The sequence below is a fragment of the Mycotypha africana genome (assembly GCF_025528875.1).
Source record: "Mycotypha africana strain NRRL 2978 chromosome Unknown BDF20scaffold_11, whole genome shotgun sequence".
In the NCBI taxonomy this organism is placed as follows: domain Eukaryota; kingdom Fungi; phylum Mucoromycota; class Mucoromycetes; order Mucorales; family Mycotyphaceae; genus Mycotypha; species Mycotypha africana.
In genome coordinates, this window is record NW_026515735.1 from 1,133,540 (window position 1) to 1,156,863 (window position 23,324).

The 23,324-nt window shown below is 38.7% G+C and overlaps 10 protein-coding genes across 10 annotated transcripts; 5 read left to right on the forward strand and 5 right to left on the reverse strand.

Moving 5' to 3' along the window:
• Positions 1-79: 79 nt before the first annotated feature.
• On the reverse strand, positions 80-2,282 carry BDF20DRAFT_907982 (pyridoxal phosphate-dependent transferase; the record flags this gene model as incomplete). Its single annotated transcript, XM_053083434.1, has 6 exons — positions 80-302; positions 390-548; positions 623-1,146; positions 1,226-1,496; positions 1,752-1,816; positions 1,914-2,282. The coding sequence occupies 6 exons, from the start codon at positions 2,280-2,282 to the stop codon at positions 80-82; spliced, it is 1,611 nt and encodes a 536-aa protein (XP_052932516.1).
• A 1,678-nt stretch (positions 2,283-3,960) lies between these two features.
• Positions 3,961-4,489, reverse strand: BDF20DRAFT_894253 (uncharacterized protein). The gene has a single exon (XM_053082390.1). It carries the CDS (start codon positions 4,404-4,406, stop codon positions 4,065-4,067), a length of 342 nt encoding a protein of 113 aa, XP_052932517.1. The 5' UTR covers positions 4,407-4,489; the 3' UTR covers positions 3,961-4,064.
• Positions 4,490-5,983: 1,494 nt separating this feature from the next.
• On the forward strand, positions 5,984-7,216 carry BDF20DRAFT_826743 (armadillo-type protein; the record flags this gene model as incomplete). The annotated part of the gene is made up of 5 exons (XM_053078103.1): positions 5,984-6,131; positions 6,197-6,330; positions 6,411-6,780; positions 6,842-7,070; positions 7,141-7,216. The coding sequence occupies 5 exons, from the start codon at positions 5,984-5,986 to the stop codon at positions 7,214-7,216; spliced, it is 957 nt and encodes a 318-aa protein (XP_052932518.1).
• A 250-nt stretch (positions 7,217-7,466) lies between these two features.
• Positions 7,467-10,930, forward strand: BDF20DRAFT_894256 (uncharacterized protein). Its single transcript, XM_053082391.1, has 9 exons — positions 7,467-7,936; positions 8,028-8,162; positions 8,263-8,414; positions 8,551-8,835; positions 8,942-9,031; positions 9,128-9,482; positions 9,581-9,719; positions 9,811-10,471; positions 10,539-10,930. The coding sequence occupies exons 1-9, from the start codon at positions 7,696-7,698 to the stop codon at positions 10,902-10,904; spliced, it is 2,424 nt and encodes an 807-aa protein (XP_052932519.1). The 5' UTR covers positions 7,467-7,695; the 3' UTR covers positions 10,905-10,930.
• A 152-nt stretch (positions 10,931-11,082) lies between these two features.
• BDF20DRAFT_894272 (WD40-repeat-containing domain protein) lies at positions 11,083-14,651 on the reverse strand. Its single transcript, XM_053082392.1, has 13 exons — positions 14,337-14,651; positions 14,123-14,236; positions 13,953-14,033; positions 13,727-13,833; positions 13,481-13,609; positions 13,060-13,396; positions 12,685-12,947; positions 12,460-12,597; positions 12,281-12,394; positions 11,853-12,200; positions 11,588-11,770; positions 11,386-11,501; positions 11,083-11,306 (listed from the first exon to the last, which is right to left on the reverse strand). The coding sequence occupies exons 1-13, from the start codon at positions 14,434-14,436 to the stop codon at positions 11,138-11,140; spliced, it is 2,199 nt and encodes a 732-aa protein (XP_052932520.1). The 5' UTR covers positions 14,437-14,651; the 3' UTR covers positions 11,083-11,137.
• A 556-nt stretch (positions 14,652-15,207) lies between these two features.
• BDF20DRAFT_894293 (hemolysin-III related-domain-containing protein) lies at positions 15,208-16,961 on the reverse strand. The gene is made up of 3 exons (XM_053082393.1): positions 16,188-16,961; positions 15,500-16,069; positions 15,208-15,368 (listed from the first exon to the last, which is right to left on the reverse strand). Exons 1-3 carry the CDS (start codon positions 16,746-16,748, stop codon positions 15,294-15,296), a joined length of 1,206 nt encoding a protein of 401 aa, XP_052932521.1. The 5' UTR covers positions 16,749-16,961; the 3' UTR covers positions 15,208-15,293.
• A 697-nt stretch (positions 16,962-17,658) lies between these two features.
• Positions 17,659-18,843, forward strand: BDF20DRAFT_894296 (septum-promoting GTP-binding protein). Its single transcript, XM_053082394.1, has 5 exons — positions 17,659-17,903; positions 18,029-18,100; positions 18,178-18,314; positions 18,415-18,498; positions 18,598-18,843. Exons 1-5 carry the CDS (start codon positions 17,810-17,812, stop codon positions 18,769-18,771), a joined length of 561 nt encoding a protein of 186 aa, XP_052932522.1. The 5' UTR covers positions 17,659-17,809; the 3' UTR covers positions 18,772-18,843.
• Positions 18,844-19,080: 237 nt separating this feature from the next.
• On the reverse strand, positions 19,081-19,332 carry BDF20DRAFT_826911 (RlpA-like double-psi beta-barrel-protein domain-containing protein-containing protein; the record flags this gene model as incomplete). The annotated part of the gene is made up of 1 exon (XM_053078119.1): positions 19,081-19,332. A coding segment is annotated over one exon (252 nt), but the record flags the coding sequence as incomplete, so codon positions are not given.
• A 1,444-nt stretch (positions 19,333-20,776) lies between these two features.
• Positions 20,777-22,067, forward strand: BDF20DRAFT_894302 (uncharacterized protein). The gene is made up of 2 exons (XM_053082395.1): positions 20,777-21,090; positions 21,174-22,067. The coding sequence occupies exons 1-2, from the start codon at positions 20,900-20,902 to the stop codon at positions 21,928-21,930; spliced, it is 948 nt and encodes a 315-aa protein (XP_052932524.1). The 5' UTR covers positions 20,777-20,899; the 3' UTR covers positions 21,931-22,067.
• On the forward strand, positions 22,063-23,124 carry BDF20DRAFT_894304 (Mob1/phocein). Its single transcript, XM_053082396.1, has 3 exons — positions 22,063-22,466; positions 22,543-22,636; positions 22,712-23,124. The coding sequence occupies exons 1-3, from the start codon at positions 22,388-22,390 to the stop codon at positions 23,085-23,087; spliced, it is 549 nt and encodes a 182-aa protein (XP_052932525.1). The 5' UTR covers positions 22,063-22,387; the 3' UTR covers positions 23,088-23,124.
• Positions 23,125-23,324: the final 200 nt, after the last annotated feature.

Sequence of the window (23,324 nt, forward strand, 5' to 3'; positions counted from 1 at the left end):
TTCAGTAAGAGCTAAATAGGGTTTATTAGATGCTAATTGATAAGAATAAAATGTAATATATGTATAATGTTATTAAATGTTATGAGTAGCTTAATTCATCGTCTATATAGGGTGTTTCTTTTCGTACTCTAAGACTAATTTTATCGCTTATTTCTGATATCGCTTGCAAAGCATAATCTAGATCCTCTTTCGTATGAGAGGCTGATATACAAAATCTAGCTCGCGCTTCATCAATTGGTGTGGCTGGGTAACCTACCACAACCACGGCAATGCCTCTTTTCAGCATCTCCCGAGAAAAGGAGCTAAAATCGCATTGTAGAAGAGATTTGTCAATATGTGCTGTTCTTTAGAAACTGAAAAGTATGAATAGCCAGTTGTAGAAGACTTACGGAATTTTAGCCGGTTGAATTAGCAATAGTGGAATAACGGGACTACCGGTATCGCCATAAACAATAAGCCCCATATGCTTGAGACGTTTAGAAAAGTATAAGCTATTGTTTTTAAGTCGTTCGATTCTTCTTTTGCCTTCTTTCGTGCCATCTTCTCCACTTTAAGTAAAGGAATGGAATAAGTTGAAGTGTACAATGAAGTTAAGCGTTCTTTTTGTTTTTCAATGACTTACGCAATTATCTTCATACTCGTTATCACTTGCTGTGTTACTGGCACCGACATCGATTCTGCGTAAAGGTATGCATGGTTTTGAACTCTCAAATGGTTGATGATGGCTTTATCGCCAGCGATATAACCACCTGCTGAACCAAAAGATTTTGTGAAGGTACCCATCAAAATGTCGACATTGGCAGGATCTACGCCCCAAAAATTGCACACACCTCCACCAACGTCTCCCAAAGCACCTATGGAATGAGCTTCATCAACATACAGATAAAATTTATACTTCTTCTTCAACTGTATCAGAGCTGGTAAGTTGACAATGGTTCCTTCCATCGAATATAAACCCTCCACAATAAGTAGGATTTTCTTCCAACGAGCATGATCCGTTGGTCGTCCTTGCGAGATAACTTCTTTCAAAAGCTCCTCCAAATTCTCCATATCATTGTGTTTGAACGTTCTAACTGAAGCACCAGAGAGGCGAGCACCAAAAATGATGGAAGAGTGATTAAGCTCATCAGAAATAATAAGGCAGTCCTTCAGAGGCGAAAATAAATTATTGCATTGTGAGATTCACGACGAAATGATAAATGCATTAAAAAATTGCTGCACTTACTTTGCCTACTAAGGCTGGGATTGTCGTTGAGTTTGTGGCAAAACCCATACTAACCACCATTGCATCCTCTTTTCCAACAAATCTGGCAACGGTTCGTTCGAGTTCCCGATGAAGTTCTGTCGTGCCTGCCTCCGCTCGGGGACTGCATGAAGTGATTCCTTGCAACCTGACATTCTTCTCTACGATATCAGCGCATGGGCCTGTGTTTTGAGCGAAGCCAAGATAGTTATAGGATGACAGATTTAGGTTCTTTGTACTTTTTCCTGTTAATCTGCGTCAAAAAATCCAGTCATCTCTTATTAGCTGCTGTCACTTCTCACCTTCCTTTAAGTTAAATGTAAGGCATTTTACCTGAATGTCTTGTTGTAATCGGTTGTATATCGGTCCATCACATTAATTGTCCTGCCGGGAACGCCTGTAACCGGTCTATTCCAGCAATCACTGGATTATAAAGTAAGGTGTTGGTGACATTTTGAATTACTCAATTGATGGAGATAACGTCTTACTATCCCAAACTGATGCTTACCGTATACGCATGTACATTCTTCGCGTGTAAAATGAGTCAAAGTCAGAAACTAAAGGTGCATATCCCTTCAAAAACCAAGTCAACATTGGAGCAAGCCCCCAATTCATGATATACATTAGAATTGCAATGTAATGCAGATAAATGAGATAGTAGTCATCCTACCTCATGATACCGTAAATGTGCGTACTCGTCGGCTTTGAATAATTTGCCAAAAAAGTCTCTGAAATGCCCCAGAATAGTGAGCGTAAGGATGTTAAGGTAAGTGACAATCGAAAGTAAGGTGGGTGCTTTTTCCAGCTTATTATGCACTGATCCAAGGGCATCTTTACTGTGTCCAATCTTCCAACGACAAGCAGGTTTATTCGAAAGGTGTAGTCTTCCTACTGTTTCGACCTTCTTGGCTGTCGCGATAGTATCGTCTAGAATTGTAGGTAGAGAGTCTAATCTTGAGGGGGAAATAACGCCATGTTCGACGAGTGTTTCTGAGAAGCTCAAGGAATTGAACGAGTAGGATCTTTCGCCTTTGCCCATTTCGTATATAGATCGAAGAAAATGGATTTGAAAGAGAAGAAGCAAAAAGAAGAACAATGGCTTGTTAAACGGGATCGAATTGATTGATCTGATCAATTGGTTATGTTTTTTTTTTGAAGCGACCGGCGGACTCGGTTTGTATCTGATAAAAAAAAATGAAGAAATTAGACCCGCTTGTGCTGTTACGATTATCCTATAAAACCATATGTATGGTAGAATTTTTTTCCCGATAGCGTGTAGCGTATGAACATGCCTCGAACAGCATAAACGTCCATATGCGCTTCCTTCTAACTCATGTATAATACAGCGCAATTGCAGAAGAACTAATAGCTCCGTTCGTTGTTGTCTCAATTGAGAGAATTGTATGATGTATTCATTACAAATACGAAGACTTGATAGGAATTAGGATGCGTATCGTGTTTATCAGTCCGCTTTATTGTTCTTCGACCTTCGAATCGTAGTTTTGTCAGATATTTTTCAATTGCGTTTGTTTCAGTTATTGTCAAGATTGGAGGAGAAACCCTATTCGAGCTTTTAGGCCAATAATAATTTTTCCGAACGGAAGCTTCATAATATAACCGAATCGTTGCCAAATGCGGATGGCTATCATATGAAATTATTCAAGTGAGACGTTGAAACGTCTCATGGGAGCTCTTCTAGATATAAACCGTAGATTAAATCAAGCCGGCAGTGACAGTTTCGGCATCCTTTGTCACGTATTAACAATCAAAGTCAAGTGATATAACCTTAAATGAAATAGTGTGCATGTGTTTGCCCTTAGAGGACTTTACTTAATTGCAGCTACAAGTATTGGAAAGGACCTCTATACGTTTGTATAATGAAATTTTCCTCCCATGATAATACTGTTGCTTCAAATTTACAAATGAAGAACAAAAAGGAACGGATTTTTCAAAAGCACTGTTACAATATCAATATGGAAAAAAACTATGCCGTTGGTTTCGGTATCTCTTCGAAAGAAGGAGGCGAGCTCAAAATGGTTCGAAAACATTCTATAGTAATATGGTGGCGTGCATTTTTGTTCTGGTATTAGCAAAATGTGTTCTAGGAAAGTGCTGTATAATATGTTCCTTCAGTATAAAAACATTGGAGAATTGAATGACGGAGCAGGATATATCGGCATCAGCTTATTATTTTTCGGGCAACCCGATGGTCGAAAATGATGATGCAAGAACAATTAATAATATAGCAGAGGAGTTCACTAATATGTAATCATACATAACATCATAGTAGCCCAATCGAGTACTTTTGGGGTAAATACCCCTCCAAGTTTTCTTTTGACTCTCCAGTATTCGTTTTCGTCTTCAGTTTCATTAAGCGCATACTACAGACAACCCAGCTCTGTTAAGCTGTATTATATCTTAAGCAACTACGTTCTGCCAAGCCATCAAATAGACAAAAACATCAGGAATATATTGCAAGCAATCAAGTAAGCAGACAATTACAACAATATGTTACTGTGAAAATCACAAATAGAGAAAAAGGGATACCTCCATTCAAGCAATGCATTTATATGAAATATCCTTTATATAGGCGACTAGCAATATTAATAGCGGTTAATCATGTGAGGATGACTTTTAATGATAATATTAGCGATGGCGGAAGAAAAAATAGGGGGTATATGGAAAGCTGTCATTTAGGAACGGCCTTTCTCTCTCGTAACAATGTATTTTTTCTAGTTTAAGATTGTTCTATCTATAAAACAGATGTAGAAGAACAAAAAAGAAAAAAAAGAAAAAAAGAAATAGCGATCGTGCATAAGAACTAGCTGCCGCGATAGTTGCTCTTGCCACCGTCAAATTGCTTTTCATATTTATCACTGCCTTTATCGTGCTGCTTTTTATCACCGGAATCGAAAAATCCATTTGCTATGCCTTCACGATCAAGGCCTTCTAGAATTGTGCCTTTATCATTTAGTTGTAAAAGATCATCGAGAAGTTTGCCGGATTGCAGGAGGATGTCAAAACTGCTGACACCGTGGTGAGATTTTGATGCAACTGGTAAAGGCGTTGCATGTACTGCAGTATGAGAGATAAATAGGAAAGCAAATGCTGTTAGGATGGTGAAGAAAAATCTAGCGTAAAAGACAGGTATACAAATGCGCATTTATTGTTGTGAAGTGCTGTTTGTAACAGTGAAAGGAATTTGAGTTAAGAGGTATAAAGTATGTTGAGTTTGTCCAAATGCTTCCTTTTTATAAGATGTTTTAGCAATTATTTATTTAATCAACATCTCGAATCTTAAAGCATATTTACGATCATTTTGTATTATTATCAAATGCAACAAATATATAGTTTAATTCTAACACATGTGGCTCTAAGATTGTTTCTCCTTTTTCTTTCTTCCCTGGAAGCTTTTCTAACAAGACACTCTAGGTAAAGATTGCGCACCACAGCGGTACTATCAACTTTTCAAGATTTCATCTGTCTGTACCTATAGAAAGGTAGCAGTTGCTGAAGGTGAAACGCATATTGAGCGTTTTTAACGCTTCAAAAGTCTGTTGCTTATCATCAAGAAATCTTGTCTGTACAGAAAATATTACAAAAAGTGCTCGAATCAATGTTTGCAGTTCTATTTTCTTCTATTTTTATTTGTTCACGTTTCTTTGAACAGTGAAGTTCGTTACGTAGGGACAAGTCATCTACGTGGTAAAATAAAAGTACTCGTGAGTCCGACAAATTAAAAAACTAAAAATACGAATATAGGAAGGAAAGAGGATTAAGCAATCAAGGTCGATATGTTTCTGAACCCACCTGGGGTAAATTCTTTTTGTAGAATTTAGTACTGTATTTGACTCACTATCAAGCCACTACAATGACGAAGCATACTCTTTGTTTCGCAAGGGGTATGATTGAGAGAGAAACAATTGCAAAATGACTCAAGTGTTCATTTGAAGGTTTATGACTTCATATTTGATGCACACAATGGTAAGTATTGATCGTACTTTTTATAGATTTATAAACATTGTCAGTGGGCTATATTGGCTTTGCAAATAAAGAAAGTCATGGCTAAATGTTGCCCGAATAAACTGATGTCCCTTTGGCAAGTGGCATGTCTTGAAACGTGAAATAACTAGACATTAGCAACTGTGGATTAAACAGGGTACTAGAAGTATGAACAATACAAAACGTTAGAGAAAAAATATATATCAACTACATGATGTTTAGCAGAAAAAATTGATTTAAAGGTTAATGGACTGATAACACTACAGGGTTAGGAAGAATTGAACCGCCCTAGAGCATAGAGAGCATTCTATTGTACATCGATGAGAAAAAGACTTCTTAATTTGGATAAAATCACTCACTAATACATCCATTGTAATATGGCAAAGCATAAAAGGTAAAGTGAGAAGCTCTAGTTAGCAGCACCTACCCCCATGTTTCAATAGGAAGGCATGCTCTTATGTATGTTTATCTATTTTAAAGGCGAAGAATTGTCTTCGAAATCTGATAAGCGAACTGTGTCAAATTGAAAAAATGTTATCTTTTAAAAATTCTGATCTTTTTGTACTACAGTTGCACAAGACATGCTATAATTTTAGAGGTTCAAAAAGCAAAAGGAAAAAAAGAGAAGGGTGGCTTAACCCAATCCCTATTAAATGACAAGGCTTGTCTTTTATGATCGTTCCTTCTACGCCCTTTTTGCGTTTCTTTCCTAAAAAACTTCAAAAGTTACCTCTAAGAATGTCTGACTTTTCGAACGTAGATTATCAACGACTTGAGGATTCACTCTGCAATACCTCGGGTAACGTCCCACTCGCTGAACGTTTTAGAACGTTGTTTACCTTAAAAAATATAGCTACTGATCAGGCTATCGATATCATTGCAAAGGGTGAGTTATACTTTGAATTTGAAATATCAAGTAAAATACTGATTTATCGTTCATTAATCCTGTAGCCCTAAATGATGAGTCGGAATTGTTGAAACATGAGTTAGCCTACTGTCTCGGACAAATTGGTAATCCTCGAGCAAATACCGTTCTTTCAAAAGTTCTCGAGAATTTAGAGGAGCCTGAGATGGTTCGCCACGAAGTAAGTTAGGTTTTTGTCACGGTAACAAAGCATACGAGTAGCTTCATTTTACAGCTAACATTTCATATGGCATATGCTAGGCTGCTGAAGCGTTGGGTGCTATAGGATCCCTTGAATCCATTCCCGTCCTCAAAAAACATTTGAGCGATCAGAGTCGATCAGTTGTAGAAACCTGTGAATTAGCTATTGATAAAATTGATTACGATAACGATCCTAAGAACAAGGCTGAAAAAGATGCCAACAACAGCATATACAATTCTGTGGACCCTGCACCGCCCACCACGGAAACGAAATCAGTTAAGGAACTTGAAGCCATTTTGGTCAACCCTGAATATAAATTGTTCAAACGTTACAGAGCTATGTTCGCGTTGCGTGAGATTGGTACAACTGAAGCTGTTCTCGCTTTGGCTAAGGGTCTAAAGGATCAAAGTGGACTATTTAGACATGAAGGTAAAATTGTCTCTTTCAAATATCTCACTGACTTAACTAAAAAGTTATTTCTGTTAAACAGTCGCTTATGTATTTGGTCAGTTGCAGCATCCAGCCTCTGTACCCGCTTTAACCGAATGTCTTCAAGACAAGAATGAAATGGATATGGTTCGACATGAAGCTGCTGAAGCATTGGGTTCTATTGCTACACCTGAAGTGCTTGAAACATTACAAAGCTTCAAACAAGATCATGAACGTGTCGTTCGTGAAAGTTGTGCTGTTGCTTTAGACATGTACGAATATGAAAATAGGTAAATTAAAAAAAAAAAATAGTATCAAGTTGGATAGATGATTGACATTCCAACTTTACCAAACATTTAGTGGTGAGTTACAATATGCGAATGGTCTCGAAAATCAGCCTCAAAACATGCATTCCCTCAAACTAGGTCAGAGTTAGTAACAGTGTCTCTCCTTTTTATTTTGTTTATTTAATTACTGCTTGCATTTGTACATATACAATTCACTTGTCCGCCTTTTTTTTTAATTTCGTTGAAGAAGAGACTATTTGCACTCCCTACTCTATACAATGCATAAATTTATGAAAGGAAGCCATCTCTTTAAATTAGTTGCTTCTATTTTATAACGAAACTGATCTTCTATAGAAAGATGGAAAGGCAAATTGGAACATGAACACGAAAGAGAACAAAAAAAAAAAAAAAAAAAAAAAAAAGAAGAAATAGCCTTCTTCAAATGTTATGGTTATAGAAGCAATATTCTAGGTTGCACTAATGAGCACAGAGCTTTTTCTTATTAGTCTCTTGTACTTTCTCTTTTATCCTCTTCTTCTACTGTTCTTTTCGTATTATCGTTCTGAAATAGAACCTTTTCTCCTGCAGTAGTGTAAATAAGTTTTTTTCCCCCAAGGAGCAACATACTATGTCGTTTTCCAGATCACCACCACAATCACCACCGTCATCGCATGACGATTGGCTATACAGGAATCCACTATCCAAAACCTTTTCAACGAGTTCGTCTCGCTCTATGTCACATAACTCAAGAGCTCAGTCGTTAGCTTCTGCTCCTGGAAAAACGTTCAGTACAACTGTTAACTTTGAAGCAACAGCTCGTATCTACCACGCTGAATTAAAGACATATCTGAAAAATCTGTTGGCCCAAGGTACGTAGCTTATCCATCAAGCGAGCGGGGGAAAAAAAAAAAAAAAAAGAAAATTGATCCACAGAGCATAATGATATTATTGGAAATTTAGAGGCTATTGAAGGGCCCAATTCACAAAGAGTGAATGCACGCCAAAAATTGGTTCGTTTAAGCAATCTTCAATTTCATGAATTGGCTATGGATGTATACGATGAAGTTGTACGAAGAAATAAGAATGACAAATACCGTATGTAAGCATATTGTATAGAATGTGAAAATGGCACTTTTCTTTACTGACGAATGGTTTGCTTTTGAACTCCTCAATTTTCTCGTCTGATATACTTCAGTTCCTTTTCTGCCTGTGAAAGAAGATCTTCATCCGAAACGAAACCAAGCACGGCAAAAGCTCGCGACATTACCCGTAGCTCGTTTTCAAGATCTTGCAAGTGATGTTTACGCTGAAATATCAAGACGCTATCCAAGGCTAAGTAAAAATGAAGTAGGTTGTGTGTTCAGCTTAAAGAAAAAAAAAAAAAAAAAAAAAAAACCCCATTCTATTTGAGTTCTCAACCTTCAAGTGAATGTTTGTATAACATTGATTCCCTTGTGTCCCCTTTATGTAAAACGAATATAAGGATGAATATTATAGTCCACCTTTACCGCAATCACCTATTTCACCCATGTATGGAAAGATATATGCGGATCAAACTGCTCAACCTCAACCAAGCAAATCAACCAACATTGTCCCTGTCAAAAGCACCATGAATGTCGAAACAATAGAAAGATTTTCTGACGATGACGACGACCAAAACAGCAATGTGACGCATCGTCGTCAAAGATCGCCATCCACATCACCAATAAAGGAAGGAGCGAAAGATTACCTTCCTAGGTCAAGTGACGCTAGGTTACCTAAAAATAATGTAAGGAAATTCGTACTTAATCTGATCCAGCAAAAGATTTGAAATAGAGACTTATTGTTGTCCCCCTTGTGATTATCGGTGTAACACATCAACATGGTCACAATAGCAAAAGGAGGCTCAAAAGTTGTCTGCAGAATACCATCATCAAATCGATGCTTTAACAGACAAGATAGCGCATTTGCAAAATGAACTGTCTGTAAGTCCGCTGTAGGAAAGCTTTCCAAAAAAGACAAAAAGAAGGCATCTTCAATGAGATCAAAACTGACTGTGTACCAAATTATTCATGCGATAGTATTTTAAAGGGGAAAATGGCAATGACGATGCAGATAGAAACGTGATAGATAAGCTGAGAACGCAAGAACAGGAAAATCAACGAACCATTCATGAACTGGAAGAGCGATATAAGAAACTATCAGCTAAATACGAGCGATTGCAGCAGCAGTATGACCAACAACAGGATGCTGTACGTGACGTAAAAGCAGAAACAAAACACATGCTGAACGAGCTGAAGCATCTCGCTGAAGCAAACGATGATTTGCTTTTGGAGAAAGAAAAAGCCGAAAACCAAATACAGCAATTGCACGATGAAATAAAGGATCTGCAGCTAAAATACGAAAAGGCACGGATTGAGCTACGTAATGTGAAAGGTAACAGTAGACAGTAATAGTAGGAATGAAGTCTCGGGTAAAATACCCCCCCCCTCCCACCCTTACTCAAACACACGAGACCCTTTTATATACTATAGCATCCTCCATCATCGAGCTGAATAGTAGTAGTGACTTTATGAAACGAAATATTTTACAACCCACCAGAAATGGCATCATTCCTCAAGACCATCTACTTACGTATCAAGCATACATAGATGAGCTCTTAACAACTGCTAGGTATAATTAAAGTATTGTAGCAAAAGAGAACGATCATAAAATGATGGATTGCAGACATACTCACAATAGACTTATGTTCCGTTCTAATAAGGTCAAACGATCCTTCCCAAGTGATTCACGTCATGAAAAACATAGTCACTGTCTGTAAACATATCACGGAAGAGATCGAGGCTCAAGAAGGATCCGTCTCTTTAGATACCAAAAATTCATTATACGAAATCAAGGCTCAATTCACAACCTCCCTCTCGGACCTTCTGATGACAACAAAATATCATGCCAATGGAATGGGAATCAGCCCAGTCTGCTTGTTAGATAGATCGGCCAGTCATCTCACTTCGAACATTGTAGAGCTCGTGAAGCTTCTTGGGATGAGTTCTAAACCTGCGTCGAATTTATCAACAAGCCCTCCTACGGATACAGACAAAATACCAGAAAAATTAGGCACTTTGTCTTTCTCATCATCAACGACAGCCATAGAGCCCTCTTCCTATAGAAGCAACAATGCATCTCGACGTATAGGAGGAAAAGAGAAGAGCCATCATGGTTCCTATGATGACGCATCCTTCATCAAGACGCGTCATGATAAAGCATCCTTTCTTAAAACGAGTGATTCGGCTTTGAGCTTGGATTTATCAACAACTCCTGAAGACAGCACAGCCGATCGTTTTTTAGACTATAAACAACGGCCAAGTTTCAAAAAATATACCTCCAATAGGCATGCCAATGAGGAGATGACGCCTGAAAAGCTAGTAGTAAGGACAATGATCAAGCTCAGGGATAGGGAAGAGAGCGATACTTACCTCATTGATCATCCTCTAGGCCTATCTCACATCGGAAACAGATAGTATAGTACAAACAATCCAGAACCTATTGAGTGCTTTGAAGCTGCCTCAACAGAATGGAGAGGTGTACGCTATCATTCACAGTATGATAAAGATTGTTTCAAAGATAATCGACACTTCAGAAGCTGCATGTGCTACCTCCATGGGCCTCTATTACAAGCGGGACTGCGAACAAATTTTGCGACAATTGACAAAGTGTGCTAAACGTATCAGCGTGATTCAGAGCGAACAGTTTGTGAGAGGCGCTACACCCACTGCGAATGCAAAGCGAGATCTTGCCAAAGAAACTTATGAAATAGCCAAATTTACTAAAGAACTGATAAGCTTATTTGAATCAAAGTAAATCCAAAATAAAAGACAGAAAAAGATACCATGTTGTACATAGATCGAGCACCATTCATTCTACAGAGAGGTAGATGGAACGAAAGAAAAAAGGGTTTGTTGATAGCATTTTGAGTCTGAATTGTCATTCGTGTAGTTAAGTTTTTTGATAAAGGAAAAAAAAAAAAAAAAAAAAAAAAGGTATCTATTTATGTACAAAAAGAGGTATGAGAGATAATGAGCGCGTAACATTTGTTATGGCTCTTCTAATGGAAGTGTGGAAAGGAAAGGCTGTAGAACGCATCTATGTCCGCACCCTGTCGCGCATTCACTTTCAGTTGTAAACCAATCACGCATATGAGCAAGGTGTCCTCCATGATTGCAACCTTGGCACCATACATACAGGCCTCTCACTGTTTCATGACTGTGGCAAAGAGAATTGTATTAGATTGTCAAAATGCACTCTCAAAGAACTCAACGTCAATTGTTTTTTCTTTGTTTACCAAATGGTGCAAGGATTCAATAATTGCTGGCATTTGTCACAGGCCCAAGCGCCTTTACTCGTTGCGTTGACCAATTTGAAGCAATGATTACAAGCAATATGAATGGTGGTATCGTTCTAGATAGAAAAGCGGTGCGAGATGTTAGAAAGGCCTTGCACTTTTTATGGCCATTCTCGATCTAGCTCTGTGAACGTTACGTTACCTCATTTCGTTCCCTCACGACAGGCAGTTTACACGTTTTCATCATCGCTACGGCGGTAGACCAAAGCTTGAATCTCTGCAGTAGATCAATATAAGTCACAAACCACTCTTCTAAGCGATCATTATCTATCGTCAGGTAATCTTCCAAGACAAGGTACAAAGTAACACACATTTGAATGTCGCCCTTTACAGATTACAGAAAGGAGGTATAAGCAACAGAGCAACTCAAACCAAACGACGAAGGGTTCATTCGTTTGTGGGGTTACCTGTTCTATATAATACTGTAATAGATCGGAGATAATGCTATCATGCTTCCAAGGGATTCGTAGTTCAAAAGCAGGTGTTGGGTGCAAGGAGACAGAAGAGCTCTTTGTAAGCACACTTTCTGACTCTTCCTTTGATAGAATCGATGTAAGGTCATCGTCGTCCTCCTCATCGTTCTCTTCATTCTCTTCTTTGTCTTTGTCTTTGTCTTCTTCTTCTTCTTCTTCTTCTTCTCCTGTGAAAAGGATATCTTCCGTTTCGTTGAGATGGAAACTTTCGCTGTCTTTCGTTCCGGTTTCTTCCATCGTTGGGATCATTGGATCACCGTCGAGCGCTATGCCTACATCACACTACTCAAATGCAAAAAAGTTCAGTCCTCCATGGAGTAAGTAGGGAAGCACGCCACACCCCCCCCCCTTTTTTTCAATACCTGAGCTTCTGTGGTGGGTTGATCTTTCAAGATTCCGGTACCCTCCTTACCGTAGAGCATACCAATGATCTTCCATGTCTGTGCCGTTCGATAGCGACCCACTTTCCAGGCCAACTGGAGCCAACGGATGAATGAGACAAAATGAAAAAAAGTTTGAAATAAAAGACTTTTGTTCTTACTTTGCTATTGATATCGCAAGCCAAAGAAACATTCGCATTAGAAATAACATAGTTCTCTGCCAGAATGGTAAAGGCTTCATAATCGAATAAAGGCATATGGACAATAGCACATGTCTGTGGCGGTATATACTGATTCATCTACAGAGGCGAGGAGGAAGAAGAAGAAGAAGACCGGGGTAAGTAAAGTCTTACGGGGGCGCGACAAAATGGACCCTGTTTCCCTACCTCTTCCTCTAACGCACTTTTGTTGTTGAGTCTTTTCCAGGGGCGAGGTGAATCATTGAACGGTTTTGACATGAAATGGTCATCGACAAAGACTTTGCGTGGACTTTGGTCGACAGTGAAAGCCACATCCCCTTGTATATTCCAACCCATACCGTTTCTCCGCAACATCGTCAATGGCTGTTGTGAGCCTTTCAAGTGTTGTCGTATAAGCCATTTGTCTTTGGATGCTGATATGATCTCGGTAGAGTTTAACCAAACAAATCCTGTTGAAAAAAAAGGGGGGGGGGAAAGAAAGACACTTTTTTTTGTGAGTAGCGCTTTTCACTTTCCCAGCCCCCCAACACCACCATACAACATACAATCAGACACTTTTACCTGTAGGTGTGGTATCATGTTCTTCAAAAGTATATTTAGCAATATGAGGACGTCTGATATCCCACATATGGATTCGATTGTCTGTAAGCAAGGCACAGGAGGCGATTTCATTCTCATAGCCTGGACGCCATTGTATCCTCGCGACCGAAGCCATGGTTTTGATGGTGTAGACTGGACGCCTACTGTCAGCCGTCATATCCCAGACTTTGATCGTCTTGTCGCGTCCTCCACTGGCCACCCATTTACCATTCGTATGCCAGTCGACGGTCAAGCAAGGGCCATTATGAGCACTCACTTTTTTATCGTACAAGGCGCGTGGATTTCGCATGTCCCATTTCTACATAGATGGTAGGTAGGCAGAGTGTTGTCTGAAACAATGAGCACATCAGAAGAAATGGCAGCAAAAAGTAGAGGTTAATACCTGAATAGTACCCGTTTCAAAAGCAGCAGCAAATTCGTGCGTATTGACTGGATTAAACTGAACATCTCTCACAGACTCTGACTTTCCTTCAAACCTAAACTTGGCACCGCTTTTAGCGTCTCTGAAATCCTAAATGTGTTGACACCAAAACATGATTCAGTATAGGAAAGAACAGGTGCCATGGATGCCCGCTATGGGCACAGACACACAGACGCTGAATGGAGAAAAAAAAAAGGGCTTACGAACCCAACATTTCATTGTTCCATCCTGTGATGCACTTAGTAATATATTGCCATTGTCAGGTTGAAATGTGATACGATTCACAGCGCGTGCATGTTCTGCAATCACTCGTTCTGAAAGACACAAAGAAAAAACGATGGTCAACCACTCAAAGGAGAAAGGAAAGTGGGGAGAGGGGGGGGGAGGCAAATCGATTGAATGTTGAGTGTGTCCATATGCTATAGTTTTTTACCTGCTTTTCTGCCCACCTTATTCAAATCCCAAAGAATGATGGTGCCGTTGGTAGCAGCCGTAGCCACCTTATGTTTCGTTGCTTTTTTTTTTTCAAATGACAAAAAATAAAACAAAGCTTTCTCGTTAAGCAACGCGTGGCATGGGATGGCCTACTCTCTCACGCATTACCATTGTTTCCCCATTTGACGTCGTTACTGCTGTAGTTCAGATTGAAATGACTTCCCGATCTCAAATTGAGCGCTTCTACTAATCCAGATGGATGAATATTATAGATTTTCAAAACTGAACAAAAAGAAAAAAAAAAAAAAGATGGTTCAATGAGGGCTATTTTTTTTTCGCTTGTGAAGTTTTGGAAGGGAGGGGGTGCATAGAACTCCATTACTTTCTCTTCCGGCAGCAACAACTGAGTTTCCACCAGGCGAGATGCTCAACGCATTGACGGCACCCGACAAGCGTTCTCGTATAATGTACTGTTGCTCCATGTCGATGACTTGTTTGAGAAAAAGGGAAAGCGTCTTTTTTTTTTTTCTGCTCAAAAAGATTTGAGTTTCAATATGCGAAAAGGGGGGAAAAATAGAGTGTATCCAAGGTGGCTCCCATTGTATTTGTGATAAACTCCTGTAGGGTTTGTTTATCAAAAGACACACGACGTCATAGAACCTTCAAGTAAAGAATCCAATGTAAAGCCATGAAGGGGTGAAAGAGAGTTGAAAAATAAGATACGGGGTATATTTACAATGTAATTTGTATGAAACGAGCCAAGAGAAGAGGTGTGCGTGTAGATGAAAAAAAAAAAAAAGAAAACTCAATCTGCAACCTTATTTTCAAGTTACACAATGTAATTTTCAAAATTTGCATTATTCTGATCCATCTACCATGTGAGCTAGAATTCTAATGTTGTCAAAAATGAACAACGAAACGCGCTCGTTCGTTGTACAATAATAGCCATTCCCAAAAGAAAGTATGGTTGAGGTATTCTAATTTTACAAGTTTTATTTGTTGAAAAATAAATCAAGAAAACTTTTTTTTTTTTTTTTTTGTTTTCTAGCGTTGGTGTCATTGTCAGCATCCATGTTTACTACGACACTTAGGAACAACTTTAGAAACCATAAGCCCACATTGCGCTTGTTGAAATTAGCTGAGGGGAGGGGGGGCAGCAGCATTGTTCTTTTTTTTTTTTTTTTTTTTTTTGGTGTTGTTTCTTTTTAAAGGGCATTCGAGCGGCGCCCATAGAAGAAGAAAAAAAAAAAAAAAGCAGTTGAGGATTTGAGATAAAAAGAGATAGGTGACATGATGAGGGTATGTGTGAGAAAAATAGACTGTGAAGGGTTCTTGTTGTTCATTCGGTAGGAGCAAACATACAGCCAAATTCTTCGCGTAATTTATAAAAGTGAAAAGAACCCAAGTAATGGAACTAAAGGAAGTAGAGGGAAAAAAATTTAGTCAGAGAACGGGATGAAAAAGATAAAGAAGCATGATAATGAGGAGGAGGATGCCATGCACCACGTTCAGTGGCCCACCCACTATCTCACCCATGATACTTACAAAGATACCGAGACAAACGAATAGATGCCATATAGCATGACTTGTCATACCAGCAGCATCGAATTTACCAGGGAAGAACTTTTCTGGGAATCGTTTGCCATAAATCACCACGCCGCAAATATACATTAGCGCACTCACGAGAGCAGGTTTGAGAAAAGCCGCTGTCACTAAAACGCCCTTGACGGTCATCAAATGCAAAAGGGGAACGACGCTAGAGAAAGCCATGGCGACAAAGAGACCGATACGAAGGGGTCGGTATCTTTTGGTATCAAAGAATCGAAAGAAAGGTAGAATGATGCCAATGCTACCAATGAGTCCACTGAAAATCATGTAACGGTGTTTGGGAATAGGGTCACAGTAGAAGCCAAAGTGAATGACGATCGAAATGGAAGCTGTAATCAGAAAAGTGATACCGATATAGTCGAGGGTGGCCGTGAAGCTTTTGATATGGCGTGCTGAATGGCAGATAAATGTGTGATAGATGGAAGAGCATAAAAGACAGGTTAAGGACGAGATACAGAATGCCGAAAAGATGGCGATATCTCGTGAGGATGCTTCAGGAAAATTGGTCTATACAAACAATGCGTATGTGTATGTGTATGTGTGGGTGGTCAGTTGAATTATCCGCACGAGAGGGCAAAAACGGGCTTTTCCCCCCCCCAGCACATCCGCGCAATGAAGAGCTTACCTTGAAAGCATAAATCGACAAGTAAGAAAAGAAAAAAAAGCCGAGCAAATGACTCCAAATGTTGAGCGTTTCGTTGTGTATCTTGAAGAGAGATTTCAAACACTCCCTAGAAGAGCGATAAAAGCGATACCCAGAAAGAACATACTGGTTCTCCTGACGATCTTTGGGTAATTCCTCTAGTAAGAGTAATCTTGTGGAGCCGAGCATCAAAGCCTTGGCGACTTCCCACGTGTCGTGGACTTGGCCATCGACATAGTCCAAGACTTGTTGTGAGAGACTGCCGTTGCTATCATCATTGTCTGCACTCTTTTTAGTGTTTTGAAAAGTAGTATTGACAGTGGCTAGGATATGGGCTGCTAACGACGATCCAGGAACCACTGAAATTGAGTTTGATCTGCCTCTTCGATGATAGGGTACCGTTAATGAATCCTTCTTCCCAGTCGCTGAAAGTAACTGAGACTGAGAATAGCGACGAGCATGCTGGGCGTTTGTCATGGGAGATGCAGAGAGCAGGTCAAGACTGTCGAGGAAAGATTGCTCTGAAATCTGTGGTGGTGCCATTATTTAAAACTGAATATTTAAACGATTTGAAAAGAAGCAAACATGCAGGAAAGGAGAGGAAGTGGATTTCAGCAACGCTTAATTGTCTCCTCCCTCTTTTATATTTTTTTTTTTTTTCAGACAATCGTCTTGAGCGTTCCCAAGGCTTGAAAAAATGAAGCAGAAAAAAAATAAAAAATATATTCTAAAGAACCAAAGGATGCTTCCCAAAGGCAGAAAAAGAAAAAGAAAAAAGCGAAAAAAAAATAATAAAAATAAATATTAATTTTTTCTGTCAAATGAAGAAAAAAAAAAAAAAAAAAAAAAAAAAAAACTACTCTTTTCAATCCCCAAGGCAGGTATTTCCAGCCCGAACCCACAGGCAACGAAAACTTGAACTCTTTCCTATCAACCCGTCCATTCTACTACCCTCTTACCCCTCAATTTTCCCCAAACAATGGCTTAGATTGGCCAATCGGATGGGGACGCAGAATCAATAAAATAGTCTGATGTATACCAAAAGAAAAAAATAGGGTAGTTTGGCAGTATTTGTAGTAAACTGCCAGAAATGGAAACCAGACAAGTTATCTAATGTGGTCCAAGCAACCTTTTTTATTACGTGATAAAGCAAGCATGGAGGGTTTCTTCATTTCTCAAAAATCACGTTATTGTGAACCATTTCATTGTTTTTTTTTTTCAAGTCCAATGTGGCAAGCAGCAATACATTTGATTGTTTAAAGTCATTAAAATGATGATCGTTACTCACTTTGAGTCTTTTTTCTCTTTTTTTTTTTTTTTTTTCCTTTCTCCCCAAACGACGTCTTCAATGTCCACTTCACCTGCTACGGCTACAACAACGACGACAACAGCAGCGGATGCTTCCTCTTCAACATATATCCATGGCTCAGACACATCCAATCATCATCCCCATGAATCCATGTCTCCGCCCAATAGGTAAATTCCCAGAAATACCGAATATAGAAAAGAACAAGCTTTGCCCTTTTCGTGAAACAGAAGCAGAGATACGGAAAGGAAAAGAGTAGTAAAAAGTATTACTTTCCCGAAATAGTGTGGTTTTGAAAATGGGAATTATTGGTGATGCACAGATTGGTAAAACAAGCCTAATGATAAAGTATGCTGAAGGTGCTTTTGATACAGAATACACTCAGACTTTAGGTAAGTTTGGGTTCCTGAACTAAAATCAAAGTGTGGAGATGGGTGATCCAACAATAAACTTGTGTGTATCTAACGACCGCTTTAAACTACGTTTTTTATATCTATTCAATGTTTTATCTATCAAGGTGTCAACTTTATGGAAAAGACAATTTTGATTCGAAATACAGAGATTACATTTAGTATTTGGGATTTAGGAGGTTTGTTGTGTTTTCAATACATCATCTACAGACCGAGTGAGTGACTTGACTTATTCTTTTGTGAATGGGTTGTACAGGTGAAAAGGAATTTGCTAGTATGATGCCTCTGGTGTGCAATGACGCAGTGGCCATCTTGTTCACCTTTGATCTATCCAGAAAATCCACATTGAATAGTTTAAGGGAATGGTACAGACAAGCCAGAGGATTAAATAAGGTAAAAAAGAAATAAATAAAAGGGTTGTATCCATCTGCCACAAATGATGTCTTATCTTTTATTTTTCTTTTGGGATCTATGACGGTTGGGTCTATTGTAGAGTGCTGTTCCGTTGTTGGTAGGAACAAAATATGACGAATTCTTAAATATGGCTTATGAGGATCAAGAAGAAATTACTAGACAGGTACGACTTTACTTACTCGGAACAGAAAACGCATCGAGTTTTTGTGTGAGCTTCTGATGTAACAGAGACTAAAAAAAAAAAGAGTTTTTTCCACACTAGGCACGTAAATACGCCAAAGTGATGAAGGCTCCACTTGTATTTTGTTCAACAGCAGAATCTATCAACGTACAAAAGATCTATAAAATCGTCTTGGCCAAGGTTTTTGATTTGAATTGTACACTTCCAGAAATATCTGACATAGGTGCACCTATACTGGAATACAAGCATTGTTAACTTCCCATCTCAGCTTTTGAATATACCTTTCCTTTTCCTTTTATTTCTGAAATAAAATCATTTCTCTCCCTTATTGTTTCGTTCAACCTTAGACTCGTTAGCAAAAATGATGTTCTATACACTGAATAAGTTTCCTTATATGTTTAATTTGTTACAATGAGTTGAAGTCAAATTACAGATAGAAATAGGGGATAATCGGGTGGCAAAATAGAAATAAGAAATGGTATATTTACGCAAAAAAAAAAAAAAAAAAAAGCATCATCATTATCATGATCATGATCATGAAAAAACTACTCTCTTTCCCTTTGGCTAAAAGTTCCAGGAAATGTCAACATGTCCTTTGTCATAGTCACCAATTTTGTCAAACGCTGCTTTACTCATATCCACATCTCCTCTGGCACATCCTGGACACGTATCAATCACTTTCAAATGCACACTTCCTTTCTTACTCGTCACTTTAATCTGTTTGCCGCAATAAGACCCTTGAGACATCACTTCTTTCGATAAAGCCACTACTAACTGATCATCATTTGTATCTTGGAATCCACAGGATCCAATGCCTATCACTAGGGGAACATGAAACAACACATCATCAGCGGCAGATAAAACGAACCCCCCCCCGTCAAACAAACAAACAAACACACACCTTCATAATAAGTTCCTTTTCCTGTGAAATGTTCACTGCGTTTCTCTCGAATAGCTGTTGTTTGTATCACCGGTTTTGCCTGCACCTTTCCAGCGGAAAATGTGAGTAAAAGTAAAAGAAGGGTTGACAAGATGAAGCTTGGTGCAATCAAAGAGCGCATGTGTTTATGTGGTTGTTGTCACTGTTGGAAGAAAAAAAAAATAAAATAAAAATAGATGCAATAAAGCGAAAAAGAAAAGTGTTTACTGTGTGTACTAAAGAGAGAAGGGTCACCATTTTATAAATTTTTATCTAAACATACGCAAATAATAAATGAGATCTATTAGACACAATATATATTAAAGGGATAATAATCATAGATAACCCTTATTCAACATACACACACACACATACACAGAGAGACATACACACACATTATCAAAAGCTGTAAAGAATGAAATGCGGGTGCAAATCACATCACTTCCAAGGAGATCTAGAATCCCCTTTAAAATAGACTCATCATAAACAATGGGCTGGTAATATACTTGCATGTAGCTTATGCATCATGGCAATACAAGGGCCCTTTTTTCCTCAGGCCGATCAAGAAGAAAGCGTCCTCTTCATATCATCAAAGACGACGCCAAGGGTTCATTTCATGTCCTCTACGCTATCATGACTAATTTTTAAAAGAAACAAACGGGAAAGAATGACAGATACATCAAGATATCTTTTTTCAAGAGAAAGCATCTCACAACAATAAAAGCTAATTTTGTTGACAGGACAATGAAAGCCGTCTTTTTCATTCATTCTGCTATGGCAAGAGAGCGAATGCATTTATTGAGCAAATTCATCAGTTTATCATTTTCGTTGTCTGGTTTTTTTTATTTCTTAGTCTCTGGTGACGCGTAGATCGTATATTCTTAAACATTTGTTGGGCGAAAACCATCTAACCTGACCAAACATCCAATGGAACGGATAGTTAGACATCGCCACCCACTCCATCGTCTACGCTCATGATGAAAAAAAAAAAAAAAAAAAAAGGAGTAGATGGAAGTGTGCATTTACTTGTACCTGGCAAATTAGGGCAAATTTGAATATCCATTCATCGAGTGAGTGAGTAACAATCAAAATAATCATTAACTACTGCTCTTTATTATCTTTTTTAAGGGGAGGGCGGAGAGGGAGGCGCGTAACAGAATAGAAAGGATGCACGTATGCATGCCCATCCAAAAAGACATCTCTCTCTGGCTTGACATGCCCTTCTCCACCAATCAACTACTCCATTTTCCTACTTGTGCAGATCTTTGTCATTGCACATGATAATTATGCCTACCCATATTATCCAACACTTTTCACGTGCTAGATGGAGCATTTACAATCTTTTTTTTTGTTTTTTGTTTTTTGTTTTTTTTTTTTTTTGGTTTGGATCCCATTTAAGCTCTGAAACGAAGCCTTTTGACTTTTTTTTCCCTTACTTTTCGCCCACATCAGTGACATTCGTTGATGGTGAATCTAACGCATGAGTTTTACAATGTCGATCCTTTACCAGAAAGCCAATGGAAACCCACCACTTCCTCCGCTTGCGGAAACAAGAAAAAGAAGAAAAAAAGAGGATGCTATCCTTCAGCAGATCAGACAAACACACAATCGATGCATCCTAATGACATACCTATATTAAAAAGCAACCATACCATGTATAAGTTCATTTGTATTGTCTGGGCGTTTTTTCTTTTTTATGACCATTTTACTGATGATGCGAATGACTATTTTCGTTTAGCCATGTTTCTTATACTTACACGACTTATACCCTCAGTTTATCCATCATTGCGCTTTGTCTATTTATTGTATTACAACAACCTTTTCCTTGGGGTCACACCTTCCCGCCTGTCTTTCTCTTGTTCCAAATCGCATTCCACTCAATACACATCATTGCTCATACATTTGACTTTGTGATAGTAGAACGATGTTGCATTGTCTATGGTACTTGGCTTTGTTGGACAGGCTGGTTACTGAGTAAATTACTCTTTACAGAAAAGCTTTTTCACGACAACCATACAGCCCATATTCTGGTCATTAGTCTGTTTTGGTTGCTGATGCTGGAACGAAGAAATGCTTGGGGAACCATTGCTTGGGAGTCCGTAAGCCAATTCAATACATACACCGCCACCACCGCCACCACCGCCACAAGCTCTGAGAGTGACGGGAGTACTACAGCATCCTCCAATGACATGGAGAACAACTTTAGCTTCCATTTATTTGTATTTCGCATTTGGTGTTTGCTGAGTACGGGTAGCTTTTGGGGTTTGGTGTATATGGGCTTGGCAAGATGGGATGGCTATCCATTCAACTACTTGTTACAATGGCATCATATCATGAAGTTGCTATTGATCAGCAGTATCGGTGGATTCATGATGATTATATTCTGGAGTTTCTGGACCTTCCAACTAAAAGGTATCCTTTGGCAGCGAGACTTGCGAAAAGGGATTATTGTCTGGTGTAATGATGGAATAGCCTATGCAGCGGAAGTAAAGTAGGGTTTATCCCGTCTGAGTTTAGTTTTTTTTTTGGTGGTCTATTTTGCTGTTGGCTGCTGCTGTGTACCTGAAGGCGGCGGCTGCTGCTGCTGCTGCTGCTTCTTCTGTGCCATGTGTGTACAATCCCCCAATTTATAACACAGCTAAAAAATTTCCCTCTTTATACCCTTCTTCTTTCTATACTCACTCTTTCTTCATCTACATTACTCACCTGAATTGAAATAAAGCAACATGAGTTTTCTTAACTTTAGGTAATTGACTTTATCTAGCTAGACCGAGTCTAGTTTTTTGTTAAAAAAATATTGACTTAAGTTTCCTTAGTTTGGGCTCCAAGAAGCATAAATTATCCAACAAGTTGAAAGGCTCCTCCTCCTCCTCCTCTTCGTCCTCCAACACGAACCATAACTACTCACCAGAAGCAAAACCGCTCTTTGTTACTCAGCCTTATGTCAGTCACATGCTTGTGAAAGGAAACTTTAGGACCATTGTCGAACTACCGAAATATGTAGATGTGAACGAATGGCTAGCTTTTAATAGTAAGTCTCGGCATTGCGTGAACACAACATCCCCCCCCCACATAAGCTCTCTCTAACCACAGAAGCCTTTTTTCAGCTTTTGAATTCTTTAATCATATCAACTTGTTTTATGGATCCATAAGTGATTTCTGTACACCACAATCGTGTCCTTGCATGTCTGCAGGATCTGGGTAACTACATTTCACCAAGAGAAAGTTATTTCACAAATTTTAAAAGTCTCATATACTTAAAATTTGGAAATCTAGCGTTGAGTATACTTGGGTGGATGCTTCCTCCAAAAAAATCAAGTTATGTGCACCGCAATACATCGATTACATGGCATCCAGTATACAAAATATGTTGAATGACGAAACACTTTTTCCTACAAAAACAGGCCGAGATTTCCCCCGCGATTTTCCTCAATTGGTAAAACGGATATTCAGCCAACTTTTTCGACTCATTGCTCACATGTACCATCACCATTACGACAAGATTGTCGCTCTAAGTGAAGAACCGCATCTCAACTCTTTAACTGCTCATTTTATATCATTCGCAAAGGATTTTGATTTATTGGAAAAGAAAGAGATTCAACCATTACAGGAACTAGTCGATATTATGTTCAAGACTGGAATCATATCATGAATGAATGCAACCACGCTTCTATTGAAAACGGAATAGGTTTTTTTTTTTTTTATTTTTTGTCTGGCTAAAAAGAGCGATACCATCTCCACACACATACACACAACGCACAAGCAGCTATATTTACACACTCATTCACCCTACTCAAACCTCATCAGTAAATTCATAGACACAATCAAAGGCCACTACTACTCCTACAAACACTTTCAAAAAGAACAAAATTCCCTATTTTTTCTATTT

Excerpts from the sequence above, each read along its gene's own strand:
- BDF20DRAFT_894253 (XM_053082390.1), bottom strand. The coding sequence starts at position 4,406 with ATGCGCATTTGTATACCTGTCTTTTACGCTAGATTTTTCTTCACCATC.
- BDF20DRAFT_894256 (XM_053082391.1), top strand. The coding sequence starts at position 7,696 with ATGTCGTTTTCCAGATCACCACCACAATCACCACCGTCATCGCATGAC. Across the intron at positions 8,163-8,262 it reads AAATAAGAATGACAAATACC|TTCCTTTTCTGCCTGTGAAA; the intron begins GTATGTAAGCAT and ends GATATACTTCAG. Across the intron at positions 8,836-8,941 it reads CTAGGTTACCTAAAAATAAT|CAAAAGGAGGCTCAAAAGTT; the intron begins GTAAGGAAATTC and ends TGGTCACAATAG.
- BDF20DRAFT_894272 (XM_053082392.1), bottom strand. The coding sequence starts at position 14,436 with ATGGAGCAACAGTACATTATACGAGAACGCTTGTCGGGTGCCGTCAAT. Across the intron at positions 14,237-14,336 it reads TGTTGCTGCCGGAAGAGAAA|TTTTGAAAATCTATAATATT; the intron begins GTAATGGAGTTC and ends CTTTTTGTTCAG. Across the intron at positions 12,395-12,459 it reads CTTGCGATATCAATAGCAAA|TTGGCCTGGAAAGTGGGTCG; the intron begins GTAAGAACAAAA and ends CGTTGGCTCCAG.
- BDF20DRAFT_894293 (XM_053082393.1), bottom strand. The coding sequence starts at position 16,748 with ATGGCACCACCACAGATTTCAGAGCAATCTTTCCTCGACAGTCTTGAC. Across the intron at positions 16,070-16,187 it reads TGTCGATTTATGCTTTCAAG|ACCAATTTTCCTGAAGCATC; the intron begins GTAAGCTCTTCA and ends TTGTTTGTATAG. Across the intron at positions 15,369-15,499 it reads TCGTTTGTCTCGGTATCTTT|TTCCATTACTTGGGTTCTTT; the intron begins GTAAGTATCATG and ends TACTTCCTTTAG.
- BDF20DRAFT_894296 (XM_053082394.1), top strand. The coding sequence starts at position 17,810 with ATGGGAATTATTGGTGATGCACAGATTGGTAAAACAAGCCTAATGATA. Across the intron at positions 18,101-18,177 it reads TAGTATTTGGGATTTAGGAG|GTGAAAAGGAATTTGCTAGT; the intron begins GTTTGTTGTGTT and ends TGGGTTGTACAG. Across the intron at positions 18,499-18,597 it reads AAGAAGAAATTACTAGACAG|GCACGTAAATACGCCAAAGT; the intron begins GTACGACTTTAC and ends TTTCCACACTAG.
- BDF20DRAFT_894302 (XM_053082395.1), top strand. The coding sequence starts at position 20,900 with ATGGTGAATCTAACGCATGAGTTTTACAATGTCGATCCTTTACCAGAA. Across the intron at positions 21,091-21,173 it reads TTAAAAAGCAACCATACCAT|CCATGTTTCTTATACTTACA; the intron begins GTATAAGTTCAT and ends ATTTTCGTTTAG.
- BDF20DRAFT_894304 (XM_053082396.1), top strand. The coding sequence starts at position 22,388 with ATGCTTGTGAAAGGAAACTTTAGGACCATTGTCGAACTACCGAAATAT. Across the intron at positions 22,467-22,542 it reads CGAATGGCTAGCTTTTAATA|CTTTTGAATTCTTTAATCAT; the intron begins GTAAGTCTCGGC and ends GCCTTTTTTCAG. Across the intron at positions 22,637-22,711 it reads TGCATGTCTGCAGGATCTGG|CGTTGAGTATACTTGGGTGG; the intron begins GTAACTACATTT and ends TTGGAAATCTAG.